Genomic DNA, 15,917 nt, shown 5'->3' on the forward strand with positions numbered 1-15,917 from the left:
TTTTTTTTTTTTTTTTTTTTTATAAAATTGTAATTTTATATTTATTTTGTTAAATACTATTAATTATTAACTGTTAAAATTAAATATTTGTATTAAATAATATATTACAAATAAGACTAGTCTATGTTTTTCTTATAAAAATTACTTCACAATAATTTTATCTTTTAGGTATCATTATTTTTATAATAAAAAATAGACTAAATTAATATTAATACCAATACCAATCGACCACTAAAAAAAATACTTTTTAACTTTCAAAATTTCAATTATAACTCTAAAAAAAAAAAAAATTACTCTTCAACTTAAATAAATAATTTTTTAAAAAAACTTCAGAATTCTCAAAAGTTCAGTTAATACCTGGTTGCATTTAGGTCTCTGAAGTCGACACTGAAAGCCCTACGTGGAATCGGCCGATAAAAGAAATCTTAGACGACTACTTCTACTTCCTAACCTTAGGGCTTGCACTAGAGGAAGGAGGGGAAAGATGAATTGAAGACATTCCAACTTCCTTTCCCTGAATCTTGTCGGGTACTGTTCATTTTAAAAAAAAGTGCAGGCAGAAACAAGCATGACCTCGCTAAACTAAGCATAATTCAACTCGTATTATTAAGAGGTTCAAATCCACCATCCTCGTCCCTAAGTATGGACTTCCAAACTAAAAGCATTTTGGAAAATGACAGGTAAACTAGCCCTCTGATCGAACCCTAAAAACAAATCCTCCAATAAATGTTTCACTTTCTGTAAGCCCCAAATATTAAACACACTGACAAATAACTCATAACTCATAACTCATAACTCAAAATATTAAACACACTGACAAATAACTCATAACTCATAACTCATAACTCATAGACAACGATTCTCAATATATTCGGATGACATCTTATATTTCCTAGAGAGGTAAAAGAATCTTTTGGATATGTCCTTAACGTACAACCCTTTTAAAAATGCAAAAGCCCTACTATAGAAAAACTTCATCAGGACTCTCAAGAAAGAAAGAAATCAAGCTATTGGTGTAACTGTGTAATATTTTTTACCTCGTCTTTTGTAAACACATTGATTAAGTATACTATTGGGAATTTACTTTACATTGATTAAGTTTAGTTTTATAGACTTGTAGTACATTGCCTGATATAAGGAGAAAAGACCATAGAATGAGTTGAGTTTAGACTTAAGAGGTCTAAGAAGCAACCTTGTCTTATCCTTGGCGGTCTTCTTTTTCTTTTTTTTGAAAACAGAGAGAGGCCAGAGAAAGGATCTGCACAAGCGACTTAATGGATCCTGCAGGCCTTCCATCTCATAGTGACCAAACCGCCAGTCTCTTTTGGCGTAAGGCCGCTGAATAGGCTCATCGAGGCCTCCTGCAGCAAAAATTAATCATAATTGTTGAGGATGGTTGGGAGGGAGTCCACATTCAATTAAGGAATAAGGAATGAAACAAAGAATAATTTTATAGTTTAGCAAACTGGAACTACTCCAGAACTCACCTGCATACATCAAACCATGTTTATTAACAGCCCGATAAAATGGCCGGGTCTTCTTCTGTTTGGCAGCTCTGTGCAGATCATTCCATGCTTGTATACGATCTTCACGGGTAACTTTACCAGAGGTTGCTATCTGTTTATGATAACCACCAAGTGTTCTAAATATCAGGAAACAATTTTACGAGAGGGGGATTTTTATTGGGAAACAAAGGAGAGGGATATCATCTACTTTAGAGAATAGGTGGTACGATTGACGTGGTATTCGGGCGAGATCATTAGCACGATCAACTGCTACAAGTCCAAATTTAGGACCATAACCATCAGCCCACTCCCAGTTATCAGAGATGGTCCAAAATAAATAACCAAGTACAGGAACACCCTACAAAGGTAATAGGCAGTCCGGTAATAAATTATATATTATTTTGAACAAGAGACATGAAAGGGAATAAATATTCAAGGGATACAAACTCCCAAAGGGAGTGAAAAAGAACAAATACAAACAGTAAATACAACAAGATAGAGATTAGCCATGAAAATAAATAAATATTTAAAAACTAAGAACTTTCCCATAAACTTCGTCTGAAAGACTTACAGAGCTTGCACATGAATGATGAAACTATGAACAAGACCTCCACCAAACATGGAAAATCGATAGCTAATTCAAATCTTTGAAAGAAAACCAAGAATCGACCACCAACCAACAAAACCCTTTTTAAAACCCATCATAAAGCAACCTCTAAAAAACTCGTCAGCTTTTCAAAAACTGTTAAACTTATTGAAAAAAGCTTTAGAAGAACCATCACCACAAAGAAATAAAGAAAATCTCTTCATGCAAGTCGGTCCAAATATCTCAGAGAAGACAACATAAAACTTTACAAAGCTAAACCATGACACTTGAGACCACGTCTTCTATCAATTGAGCAAATTTGGTTGGCATGGATGAAGATAAAGGAGTTTTTTTTTGTCACAATCCTCACCTAGAACTGGATTTAAACTTGATTTAAAGGAGTGCAAAGAGTGCTGAGTGTTTCCGAGAATTGTGTTCAACAATCTGGTATCAGAGTGAGGTTGGTATAGGTTGTCTGATCTCTAAAAATTCTTAATATACTCTATGGTTGCAGCTCTGTTTGATTTTCCACATCAGAAACGATTTCTTGAGATTATTAGTGAGTGAATTTCTTCGTGTCGTGAGTAGTTTGTGACTCTGCAAGTTTTGTGTCGAAAAAACTTGTTTGGTATTACTAAGGAATAGTCAACACAATAGGTGATTTCCAAATGGTTGAAGGAATTAAGAAACTCAACAACAACAACTACAAATCATGGGCAACATGCATGATGTTCTATCTACAAGAACAGGACTTCTGAGAGGTCGTTGGCAAAAGTGAAACTACGCTGATAGAGGAGGATCTCAATGGCACCTTGCACAAATGAAGAATCAAAGCAATGTTTGCCTTGACGACCACGGTAGAAGAAGAGATATTAGAGCAATTTCGGGATGACAAGACACCAAAAGAAGTATGTGACACGTTTGAGATGTTGTTCTCAAAGAAGAACGATACAATGCTACAACTTCTGGAGAACAAGCTGTTATCAATTTGACAACATGATATGGCGATTGCTCAATATTTCCATAGGGTCAAGTCGATTGTCAGTTCATTACTGAACTAGATCCGACTCGAATGAAGAGGATCATTATCCATGGATTGCAACCAGAATATAGAAGCTTCATTGTTGTTGTACAAGAATGGTCTGCTTAACCATCACTTGTAGAGTTTGAAAATTTGTTACCCAGCTAAGAAACCATGGCTAAGAAAATGGGAGGCATCACGTTAAAGAGTGAAGAAGAAGCACTCTACACAAATGAAAGTCGAAGTAACAAAAAGCCGTCTACCAAACGTGAATACAAAAATGGTGATAAAGAAAGAATTCACCAAGGAACTGCACAACCTTGGAGAGCTCAGAAGAACGACAATAAGAATTCTTAATGGAAGAGATTTGAAGGTATTTACTGCAATTGCGGGAAGAAGGGCCACATATCCAAGGATTGTTGGTCAAGGAAAAAGGTCGTCAAAAACAACGTGACAACCTCCAAAAAGGAAATGGATAATGAATGGGATGTAGAGTTATTATGTGGCATAGAAGAAGACGAGCTAGCGCTCATGGCGATGATAGGAGAGCATATCGATTACAAGAATGATTGGATCGTTGATTCAAGCTACTCAAACTACATGACTGACGATCAAAGTGGTGCAATGAAAATAGGTGACCCTCAGAGAAGAAAATGTTACCATGCTTGGACAACATTGAAGAAATTCTAGCACAAAAAACGGAGGAGAAATCTAAGGAATATGAAGAATGATTTATAACACGGAAAGTTAGACAAAGAAATCTACATGAACCAACCAAAGGAATTTGAAAATGGAGTTTAAGTCTGAAATATAAACTAACTTTTATAACAATAAATCTGAACTCAGAAACAATACCTTGATCATGGCAGCATGTACAGCAAGCAAATGTTCAATCAAATATGGCCGACGGATCAAATCTGTTTCATCGGATACCCCATTTTCAGTAATTATAAATGGTATATTTAAATGTTTGTACCTTTCATGGTACCGAATCAACATGCGATATAACCCATCAGGATACACCCCACGTCCAGATTCACTATACTCGTCTGAATCTACGAGTTTAAGTCCAGTCCCAGATACCACTTCCTGATTCATGGAAGAGCAATCTCAAGACATACTTGGGTGAGTATAAAAGCATTACTCTACAAGTGAACTTGATATGAGAAGAAATGATAAAAACAATATTAATAATAATCAAATATAAATAAATAAATAACCTGTCCGTAATAGTTTATGCCTATGAAATCAAGTTTGTCTGAAATGCTATCCACATATGGGAAAAGTGTCAAAGAGTTTGCCAACGTAACAGCAGCAACATCAAAAAGACCATACGGCCGCATAAAAGAGACATGGTGTGCGATTCCGACAATGGCACTTGACGAGTTACTGAAAAGGTAAAACAAACGAACTTCAATTAATAAATGTGGGAGAGAGGACATGGAAGATAGAAAAGAAAACAGAAGGAAATATGAATTCCAATTAGACAGCTCTTTTTCTAATCTCCACTTTCGCAGTCAGATACGACCGTTAAAACCTCCTGATCACAAGCAAAAATCGCCAATTTTAAAATGTATTTGTGGTTTTATTAATAAAAAAAGTACATGGAAGCCATTGCTAATTTGCGATGAGTAAACAGAAGAGAGGTTAAATGAAGTTCTTCCAACTGTGTTGCACCATTGCAACGAATTACGAAAATTGGACATCTTAGAAGTGAAATATTGGTAACCTGAAAATATGTGCATAGGTGAGCATGCGTTTCTAGAGATATTTAGAGAACACATTGGTGCTCAAGTATTTCTACACATTTTCCTTGGTTTTTATGAGTGAAACAGACCTTTTTTCATGGATATAGTCATAGGCCTTCAAGTGTGCAATGGCTATCCAATGCATAGCCTGTTGAAAAACACCAGTAGGCAGTGCGGAGGTGGCAACTTCAAGCATATCAGGATGACCTCCAGGCCAGGCACCAGCACAGTAAGTAAGCATACAAAAGACATGAGGCTCATTAAACGTCACCCAATAATCTATCATATCCAATGTGCTGTCAACTACTAGCCTGCAAAATAGGAGCCAATAGTATTGAAACCAATACCAAAACAAAAGACCCAACACGTGATAGCTGAGCTACACAAGTACCGTCAACAAACAGATAGTATAAACCGAAACTTCACTCCATAAGCCTGCATTTTAATACATTCACATCTCTCAAAAGGTGCCACCTAAAGTAGCTTCAAATGTGTTCCCTTGCATCTCCAAAAGAAGAATCATAGAATTAGATCACTGAAACTTATACAGTTCACTACTGTCGGACCATTTGCTTAGAAACAAAGGAAAAAGGCCTAAATGCTTGCAGTAATTTAGACTGCAAAAGAATGATACATTCGTCAGCAGCATTTTTAGCAGGTACAGGGCATATTGTAACTTTTCTATTAGTTAAAAGCCATCATAGAATTTCCAGTAGCTACAAGGCATCAACCCCCTAGGATTGGAACACAATCCCAATCATAATCATGCCCTAAAGATAGAATTTAGTGGAACCACCATCATTCACAAATGCTAACCAACTGCATTGCAAGGACAGGTATTTTGTTGAGTTCCAATACCATCCACTCTCATTGAACGTGTAACTAAAACATCCTTATCTGTATCGAAAAAGGTAGATTAATTTTCTTGAATTCACTACCTATAAGGCTATAACCTTTTGAAGTCCTCATCTCCAAATCTTTCAATCATCTTGATTGGTTTGATACATGTTCTACTTAAAGGACTACTGGGATTGAACCCCAATCGTTTCATGCAACAAAAATCTCAAGAAAACTATTACCCACATAAAAAGGAGGTACTAGAAGAAACAAAAAAAAAAAAAAAAAAAAAAAAAAAAAAGTAAAAAAGAGCTAAACCCAATTAGCAACAAACTACCATATTATACAGTCAAACTCAGATAGTTGGATAATATTTTATTTCTAGTCCTACATATAGCATAAATTCATCTACATGATACAGCCCTTACAGGCACTTAACAGTAGAGAAGGCAAGTAAAAGCACCACCAGAAGGAATACAATTACCAACCTAGTGAATTCCAAGAAATAATCAACGGTTTTTTCTAGCTTCCACCCTCCATAATCTCCAGCCCATGGGGGAAGGGAATGATGAAACAGTGTAAGCATCACTTTCATGCCATATGAACGAGCCTTGTTGATGATCCATTTATACCGCTCCAATGCTGCATAATTAACCTGAAAGGTAACATTGTGCAATGGACTTTAACCACGATATATCAATTAAAAACTGTCCAACTATTTTCTTTGGTGCATAAATGATTTATGAAAAAAGAATAGGTCATTTAATGTGCCTCACAAAAATTATTCAGCGTTGACTAATTGTATTATCCCTAAGTAATGATAAATGCATGCAAGCAAAGATATGAAAGAGTATTTGTGTATCACAGAATCTGGACTCGATAAAAGGGATGAGAGAAAATCGAAGTGTAGCTAGGGTAACAATTAAAATTGGACTCACAGCAGCTTTAAGCCCATTAACTGGTTCCTGAGTCATGATTCTAGACCAATCTATTCCCATTCGAAACACACTGCTCCCAGTATTTTTAGCCAGTTGCAGCTCTGTATCAGGATCAGACCAAAACCTAAGTCTCTCTTCTCTGAAACAAGCCCAAATAACTCATTCATAATTCTGAAATCCATAAATAATGTTTTGCATTTACTCAATAACCAATCGTAACTTAGCAAGATATGTTAAACCATGACGTTGATTTCAAGAATCGAGACATCAAGCTAAAGGATTTGGGCTTACGGGTGAGGGACATTGTGCCATGCAGCTACATTATGATGGCACTCATCACTTGGCTCAACCTCTTCTTCTTCTTCTCCAACATACTTTTTAAATCCTCTAATCATGGCTTCCATAGCTATCTTAACAGGTTTGCCTTTATCAGTTCCCTTGTCAAAATTTGCAGCCTGCTGAGACCCACCATCGCCAGCAGCAGATCCCATCAAGGCAACTGCTGGCTGCATGCCCTGTTCTAATGTATCACAAGGTTGTTCTTCAGCAAACTGAAGCCAAGCATCGTTGAGGCGATCCTCAACATGGGCAGGGGCTGTCGCAAGGCCGAAGAAGAACTCCTGTTCGCCCTCTATACAGAATAACAAACAGACAGAAACAGTAAATCAAAGTTGAAAATGAACAAAAGCACTTTGAACATTCATGCGCGCCAACTCTAATTACATATTCAATCTCAACCCTATAAAAACCAAGCAACAATTGGAAAATCATATGCGTCGGAGTAGAACCAAACAACAGATATTTTCCCGCTAAAAGATCAAAATAACACCATAAAACAAGAAAACGCCTCAGAAGTGAAGGTCCACTCACCATTCACAGCACAGCGCATAATAAACACTAAACTCTAGGGTTGTTGATTGAAGAATCAAAAGAATTCGTACGGAATTGAAATGAGACGTTGCGGTTGGAAGAGAAGATAAATACCGGTAGATGTGAAGTCGGCGAGAACATCAGAGGACTCATCAATGGGGGAACGGAACGGGCGGAGATTCTTTCTCCGATAGCGAGCGAAGGAGAATGCATTGGCGGCGACGGTGAGAGTAACCAACACGCCGGCTAGCTTAGTCGCAGAAGCAAAGAGGGCCACAAGCGTCATGAGAACGCAGCAGAGAGCCGTGAATGTAAAGGGACCAATGCCGATAATTTATGGACTAACTGAAACTTGGATGCTGCCGCTTCTGTCATATCTATCCACGTGTCACTACCAAAACGAGTCGTGGTTTAAACGCGCCAATTTTTTTATCCGGCAAAATCCACCCCCGTCCCAAAGGATGTGGTACGCTATCAATTTAGTTAAATTACAAGTTTAGCCCTGAATTTTGAACGTGTAAATTAGAAGTTCTCAATTCTAGCCTCGAAAAAATTAGTACATATCAACAATCTTGAGTCACGCTCGTTCATGGTCCAATGCAGGTAAACATAAAACGCTATAGTTACGAAGTCATATCAATTTAGTTAAATTACAAGTTTAGCCCTGAATTTTGAACGTGTAAATTAGAAGTTCTCAATTCTAGCCTCGAAAAAATTAGTACATATCAACAATCTTGAGTCACGCTCGTTCATGGTCCAATGCAGGTAAACATAAAACGCTATAGTTACGAAGTCATATCAATTTAGTTAAATTACAAGTTTAGCCCTGAATTTTGAACGTGTAAATTAGAAGTTCTCAATTCTAGCCTCGAAAAAATTAGTACATATCAACAATCTTGAGTCACGCTCGTTCATGGTCCAATTCAATTCTAGCCTCGAAAAAATTAGTACATATCAACAATCTTGAGTCACGCTCGTTCATGGTCCAATGCAGGTAAACACTCGAAAAAATTAGTACATATCAACAATCTTGAGTCACGCTCGTTCATGGTCCAATGCAGGTAAACAGAAAACGCTATAGTTATGAAGTCATATCAATTTAGTTAAATTACAAGTTTAGCCCCTGAATTTTGAACGTGTAAATTTGAAGTTCTGGACTCCAAGCTCGAAAAAATTAGTACATATCGAAAAAATTAGTACATATCGATAATATAGTTATATTTTAAAAATTATTAAATAATGTACCGAATTTAAATTTGGAGTCGCGGGCAGATCACGGGCCGTATTCAGAGCGCAGAAGGAGGTTGGTCCATTGGGCTTAGGTTAATGGGCCTATTTTTAAAAAGCCCATAAAATGTAAGAGAGAGGCCCAAATAAACTCACGGAAATGCGATACGACATGACGGCAAGCGAAATCCAAGGGTACGATTCGTCGGATGCCATTTCCCTTTCAAGGTTTTTGAATGCTTTACGCTTTTTCTTGATTTACAACATTATTGGTTTCCTGATTTGGTTTTTTTTTTTTTAACTTTTTTTTAATACCAATTTGTCTATTTACGTAAATGCCCTCATTCACCCATCAATTCCACTTTCCTTTTGTGGATTTGCCCTTCTCATTATTTGTTATTCCCTTTCTCCATTTATCCATTCGTCACTTCTTTCTCTTATTTTATTTTCAAAAATATTTTAAATTAAAAAAATTACTATTTTATTTTTTAAAAATTTATTAATACTCATTTAAAACTTTAATATTTAAGATAAATTAATAAAAATATCCATTAATTTTATACTTAAAAAGTTTCAATAATACATTTAAATTAGAAAAAAATTACATTTAAACTTTTAAATTTTTTTTAAATACTATTTTTGTCAATATATTAATAATAATTTTTTTTTAAAACCTTTAAATTTCTTTTAAATAATTTGTAATTTAAAATTTAAAATTTAAGGATATTTTTATTTATCTATATTATAATTTGTAATTTATTATCTTAAAACATATAAACAAAAAGAGGAAGCAGCGGGTGCTAAAGAGGATACCAATATGCATACATTCTCACATGGAATAACCTAGTTGAACAGATCAAGGGTTCTAACCGAGTCCGACTAACTTTCTTTAGCTAGCTCCCTACCCTTATAACGATGTCAACCCGTACATGTTTCGATATAGCTTATAAACACTTTCGGCTCATTTTAATTTTTTAAATTGAGATTTATAGAAATTAATTAAATAATAATTCATAAACAAAGGTAGAATTAAATATTTAAAAGTATATAAATAAAAATATTTAAAAATTTGTTCGGCTGTGTGTTTATTTGACTTTGACTTAGCCTCGCCCTTCGAAGACTGTGACTTGTGACAGTGCGGCTTCGCGCAATCTCCTAAACAAACATTAATTTAATTAACATTTAAATATCATATTAATCTTTAAAATACAACCACTTTGTTATTCCCTATATCATTTTTTTATATTTAAAATTACGCTCGTATTAATATAATGATACACGTACTTAAAACTATGTAATGATTTATATATATATAAAAAAAAAGTCACGATCTTTACTCGAAATGTGAGAAAATATATCATGTCGAATGCTAAACCGACTCAACGAGCCACATTTGAGTAGTGCTTCTATTATCGATTTATCGAAACTCGAGTCAGTTTAATTGTTCAGCTTTGAAGCAAGATCGACACTAATAGGAGTGTTCGTATGGATTATGTTGGATTTTTATTATTTCAGTTTGGGTTTGGTTGAAATTTTTGAAAAATTTAGAATTTCGAAAATAGGGTTACGAACTAACCCAACACAACCCCACTTTTAAGATTATTAACAATATTTAACGCTTGTAAGCGATGTTAGTGATGCACTGTGACAAGTGAATGTTTGATATGCACTGTGACAACTCTATTCGGATATTGAATTTCAGATAGTGAACTCTAAACGCAGACTCCAAAGAGCTATCTCCGTGCCTATCAGTGCTCTTTTTGCCCGAGGAGCTGATCATTGCTTATTAGCTCGGCAAGGTCAACGCTAGTAACCCGCTATGGTTTCTTATATATATATATATTCATTCATTCATAGGCACTAATGTAAAATATTTTATAATTTTATAATTTTGTAATCATCCCATTAAATATAATATACAATAAAGTTGGCATAGGATTTGAATATATATATATATATATATATATGTATATATATATATATATATATATGTATATATATATATATATATATATATATATATATACTATAAGACAAAATATCAATTTTATTACTTTTATCTTAAATTTACGCAAAAATCACCATTTTTATTTTAAATGTTTAATAAATATCATTTTTCTAAGAATTGCAAATAAAAATCGGATTAAATCAATAAAAATACCAATATATATATCTATATCTAGATTTTTAATAATTTCAATAATAGGTTTATACTTTCAATAAAATTTATTTCAAAAATACCCTTTTAACACATTAAAATTATTAACAAAATTTGAAAATAATTCAAATTTTGCAAAAATTATTTAAGTTTAAATTTAGAATTTAATTTAATGAAATATAAGATTAAAGTGAATGTATATTACATGTTGGAATAAAATTTATATTTTCATAAAAAATATTTATTATTGACTTTTGTTTTTTCGAGTTATATTTATTATTGACTTGGTCCTCTGTTTTATTTATTTATTTATATTAAATTAAAAAAACATATTTATTTAAAGCCGAATATATTAAACGGATAAAAAGCCGGATGTTGGGGCAAAAGATTTGTTGAAATCTTTGAATTAGAGACCAATAGCAACGTCGGCACGGATTTCACTCCCTTGACATCTTTGACCAAGTTTTGAAATCGTTTACTTTAACTGATAAAATATATCAACGTGGTCACGATATTTACTCGTCTAGCTTTAAAATTCTTATGATTAAGTCATCGAGCACCCTATTAATATCGATATAGGTTTTTCTTAGTTACTCTATAATTGAGATCGTTCTCATTCGGATACGTCTTTATTAGTCATTCTATCATTCGGATGTGATATCGATTTATTCATGTACCTGTCCTGTGCGATCATGTACCTGTCCTGTGCGATCTCACCTTCGTTGGGAAGGAGAAAAAAACATTTTTTACAAAGGTGTGGAAACCTCTCCCTAATAAACACGTTTTTAAACCTTGCGGAAACCCACAAAGGAAAATTGAAAACCAAAAGTGGACAATATATGCTAGTTGTGGGCTTGAGCTATTACATCTCTTATACTAAGGTGTCAACAGATAGACTCTTTTATTCCTTAAGACCAACAAAGGGTAGGACGAGAATATTCAATAGTTGTTTATCAACTATGTCTTTCAGCTTAATCTCAGGCACTGATTCATCAAGTATGCCTTTCAGCTTTAACTTAGGCACTTACTCACTCTTTATAGACGAACATTGCGTCTATTCCAATCGAGGAGTGTTAGTTTTGAAAGCTATATTGAAATTTCAAGGACCAAAAATATATTATACCCGGGTCGAGAAAACCCGCGTCGTGAATGATGACGTCACCAAACCCATTCCCATTGTTAATGGGCCTTTAGATGGGCAGCCCAATCCCACTTCTTCTTGTCTCCCTCTCCCAACCTCCATATAATCCCATCATTCCCCTTCTCATCTCTCTCACTCCAACAACCATTTCTCTCTCTCTCTCTCTCTCTCTTTCTCTCTCCGCCTCTCTCTCCGCCAAAACCAAATCTCTCCTCCAATTCTTCTTCCACAGGACCTTAATTAACTAAATTTGCAGGTAAGCCCCTCAGATTCAGATTGGTCGCATGCATGGACCAACCAACCCAGCCATGGCCGCCACCGTCTCTTCTTCCACAAGACGACGACAACAACGACAACGACGAGCTCAACAAACCAACAACAACAATGTCTTATGGGTTCGCCATTTAGCCCCTAATTCCCGGTAGCCATGACGCTATCCTAACTGAGCTTTTATCCGTTTTTTTTTCATTCACTTGCAGAGTCTTCTTCTTGACCTTGTAAGACCTTTTCTTGACCTTGTAAGACCCAACTCCGAACCTCTTACCTTTACCATCCCTTTCATTTCTTACTCTATTTCGGGAAATACCCTTATGGAGTTTGAGTACAATCTATCCCTATTTCCACCCAACTCATCTTCTCCTTCCTTGTCTATCCCTCTTGAGCTGCATTTAATTAATTACTTATAATTAATAATATTAATATTATAAATTAAATTAAATTAAATTAATCCCTCCAAGCCAGCCGCCCAAAGAAGCAAGCAAAGCGCAGGGTGATGATGATGATCGAGTAGAGAAGAATTTAGAGTTTTATTTTTATTTATTTATTTATTTTGTCTTAAATTATGTAATAATAATAAAAAAAAAAAGGAAAATAAAAAGTGGTGCAGAGTAATAGAGTGTGAGCGCGAAGCATCAGATCAGTGGCTTGGTTTGGTTTTGTTTTATGTGTTGTTTTTGTTGTTTCTTATTGTTGAGGAAAGAGAAAGGGAATAATAAATATTCTCTCTGAGAGTCCCACTCGTGACTGCTCAATTCTCATCCCTTTGTACGTTTGTGTATATACATACCACAATATCCAAATTCTAGCTCTAAACTTAACGAGTTCATCGTTAATATTTTCGACATTACCGTAAAAAAACGTTCAAATTTGATAATTCTGACAGGTACAATCATTGACCGAACACCCAATTTTACTCTCCGTCACTAATTTTTAATTTTGTTTATTCGTTTTTTACTCGAGTATCGTTATTGGTTTTTTAGTCGTGTTTTCTGGTAGTCTCGAAGACCGAATACCCAATTTCACTCTCGATCACTATTTTTTAATTTTTTTCTGTTCATTTTCTACTCGAGTACCGTCGTTGGCTTTTTAGTCAGGTAGTTTCGAAAAGCTTCTTTCTCAAAGAAAATCCATGAAGCTTTTTAGTTTTCCGAGTTTTGATTAGGGATTTTGTTTTGAAATATTACAATTTTACCCTTTAGTTTCAAATTTTATTTCATTCATTAATTTTTTTTAAAAACATCATACTAAATAATGTTAATGTAAACGGAATAGTTTATAACAATTTAGTCTATATATTAAAATAATTTAATATCTAACCTTTATAGATAAATAATTTAATTAAATTTTAATATTTTATTTACGATGAAGACCAAATCGTCACTTAGTAAAGTGCATAAATTAAATTCTTATGAGGGCTAAAAGGTAATTTTAATATGAAAATAATTTTATAATAATAATAAAAAAAGCAAAAACTTTTTGGGGTAGCTGAGCATGTTTAAAGTCAATGTCAATAATTATTGGCTTATGTGAGTCACTGGCTCAAAATGTTAGCAAGCAAAAAGGGTTTTTTATTTTATTTTATTATTATTTATATTTTTAAATAAATTTATTTATTTCTTTCTTAAAGTAAAATAGGAAATTGTAGGAGATTAAATAATATTTATTTGAGGACTCCTAAGAAAGCAATTAGTAAAAGTTTGACCGTCATGGACTAAAATAAAAGGGCAAAAATGGAAAAGAATATTATTTTAAATATTTATGAAATATTAATTAAATGACAAAAAAATAATAATAATTTAATTATGGAATTGATATCGACGCCCCACTTGCCCGAAATACAAAGGGGCAATTCGCAATGATTCACGGGGTTTCGTATTTTTTGTGAAAGAAATAATAATAATAATAATAATTATTATTATTATTATTTATTATTATTTCAGGACGGTTGATGGTGACCTTTTTTTTTTTCTTTACCCAAAAAATATAATTTTAAATTTATAGTTTTACTCATAAAGATTCCCACTATTTAAATAATTGACTAATTAATTATTTTAAAATTACAATTTTTTTGTGAAATTACCTTTTCATCCCTATACATTTTAGCTTATCCTCATTTTAATTAATTCCTTTTTTATTTTCTAAAAATTCTTTAATTGGTAACTAAATTCTATTGCTTTTTTTTTTTTTTATTTTAAAAATATTTTAGAAAATAGATATTTATTTAGACTCGTTTCTATTTATATAATATAGTATACGAAATAAATTATGCATCTTCTATTTTTATTATAATGAAAAGGTGTCGATATTAGAATTTTAAATTAAATTATTTTTTACCGAATCTTTTATTTTAAAATTTACTATTTACTTGTGTTTAATAAAGTTTCATATTTATTTGTGATATTTCATAAATGCTTCAAAATTATTATTAGAATATAAATTTTTATAATTTTTTTATTTTATTTTTTTATTTTTATAAGATTTTTTACAAAAGAATGGAGGGTAAGGAAAGGTTAAAAAAGGGAGGGAGGGTAAAGCTGCAAAAGAGAGAGAGGACATAGTGAGTAGTGGCAGATAATGATTATGTTGCACAAGTGGGGTTGGGTAAAGCTAAATTCCTTTTATTAATTTGTCTTTAAGTGGAGATGATAACGGAGGAGCTAACTTCAAACACGTGTCTAAGTTGCTCGGTCAAAAGTCAAAGTTTGATCGATCAGGTTTTATGGGTCTAAGTCCAACTTAATCTCGACTTGAGCTTGGGAGTCTACATCTAACTTAAGCTCAACAAATGTCAAAATTGGACCGATCTGGTCATGTCCAAACAGTATAGTCACTTAGTTGAATACGAATCACTATTTTGAAGATTAAGCTAACCAATGACCTAATCCTATTGATCGGTCTAAGCTAAGTCTAAGTATTGGATCGTGATCTTAGTTATTGAAGATTTAGTTGATCTGATGTAGATTCTAACACTGGTTTAGAGTTGTTGCGCTTCATTGACCTTTAAGGTCGAAATGGTCCAATAATGAAAGTGACGAGAATCACGAGAAGTGACAACAATAAAGCTACAAAGTTCGAGTTTCAATTCACCATTCTCATCATTTCATTCCCAATCATCCAAATTCCCATCCACTAAATTTCTTTCTATTTTGAAAATAATAATAATAATAAAAGTTAAATATGTTCCCATATATATTTACAAATATCTAAATTATTATTTTAATTTTATGTTGCTTTTTATGAAATTTGATAAAATCATGATAATAATATTTCCAAAGTTCATAATAAAAAAAATAATAATATCAATAATATGCTAATAATGCATTTTTTTTTTAATATACTTCATATTTTAATTTTTTCAATTAAAATATATTCTCCAATTGATCCCACACCCACTACCCGTTACATCTTACACTCGTACGAGTCACCTGCTCGAAAAATCAAACAAGATAACAAAAAGAACAAAAAGTCCAGGAGACATGGGATAAGCTTACTTCTTCACGAGTTTGTCCTAGCTCCAATCTGTAGCTGTTCGGTTTCTCTTTCTCACTTGAACTTTTTTCGGTCTCTTGCCCGAGATGTATGAGGTATATGTTTGAGAAGCTGAGAC

At 33.4% G+C, this 15,917-nt stretch overlaps 1 protein-coding gene across 1 annotated transcript; it reads right to left on the reverse strand.

Annotated features, from left to right (window-relative positions):
• Positions 1–1,010: 1,010 nt before the first annotated feature.
• LOC111499232 (beta-glucosidase-like SFR2, chloroplastic) lies at positions 1,011–7,831 on the reverse strand. Its single transcript, XM_023150769.1, has 10 exons — positions 7,620–7,831; positions 6,927–7,266; positions 6,636–6,774; positions 6,186–6,352; positions 4,950–5,171; positions 4,333–4,501; positions 3,968–4,201; positions 1,714–1,863; positions 1,488–1,617; positions 1,011–1,361 (listed from the first exon to the last, which is right to left on the reverse strand). Exons 1-10 carry the CDS (start codon positions 7,789–7,791, stop codon positions 1,081–1,083), a joined length of 2,004 nt encoding a protein of 667 aa, XP_023006537.1. The 5' UTR covers positions 7,792–7,831; the 3' UTR covers positions 1,011–1,080.
• Positions 7,832–15,917: the final 8,086 nt, after the last annotated feature.

This window comes from Cucurbita maxima, unplaced genomic scaffold (genome assembly GCF_002738345.1).
Source record: "Cucurbita maxima cultivar Rimu unplaced genomic scaffold, Cmax_1.0 Cma_Scf00026, whole genome shotgun sequence".
NCBI classification, from domain to species: domain Eukaryota; kingdom Viridiplantae; phylum Streptophyta; class Magnoliopsida; order Cucurbitales; family Cucurbitaceae; genus Cucurbita; species Cucurbita maxima.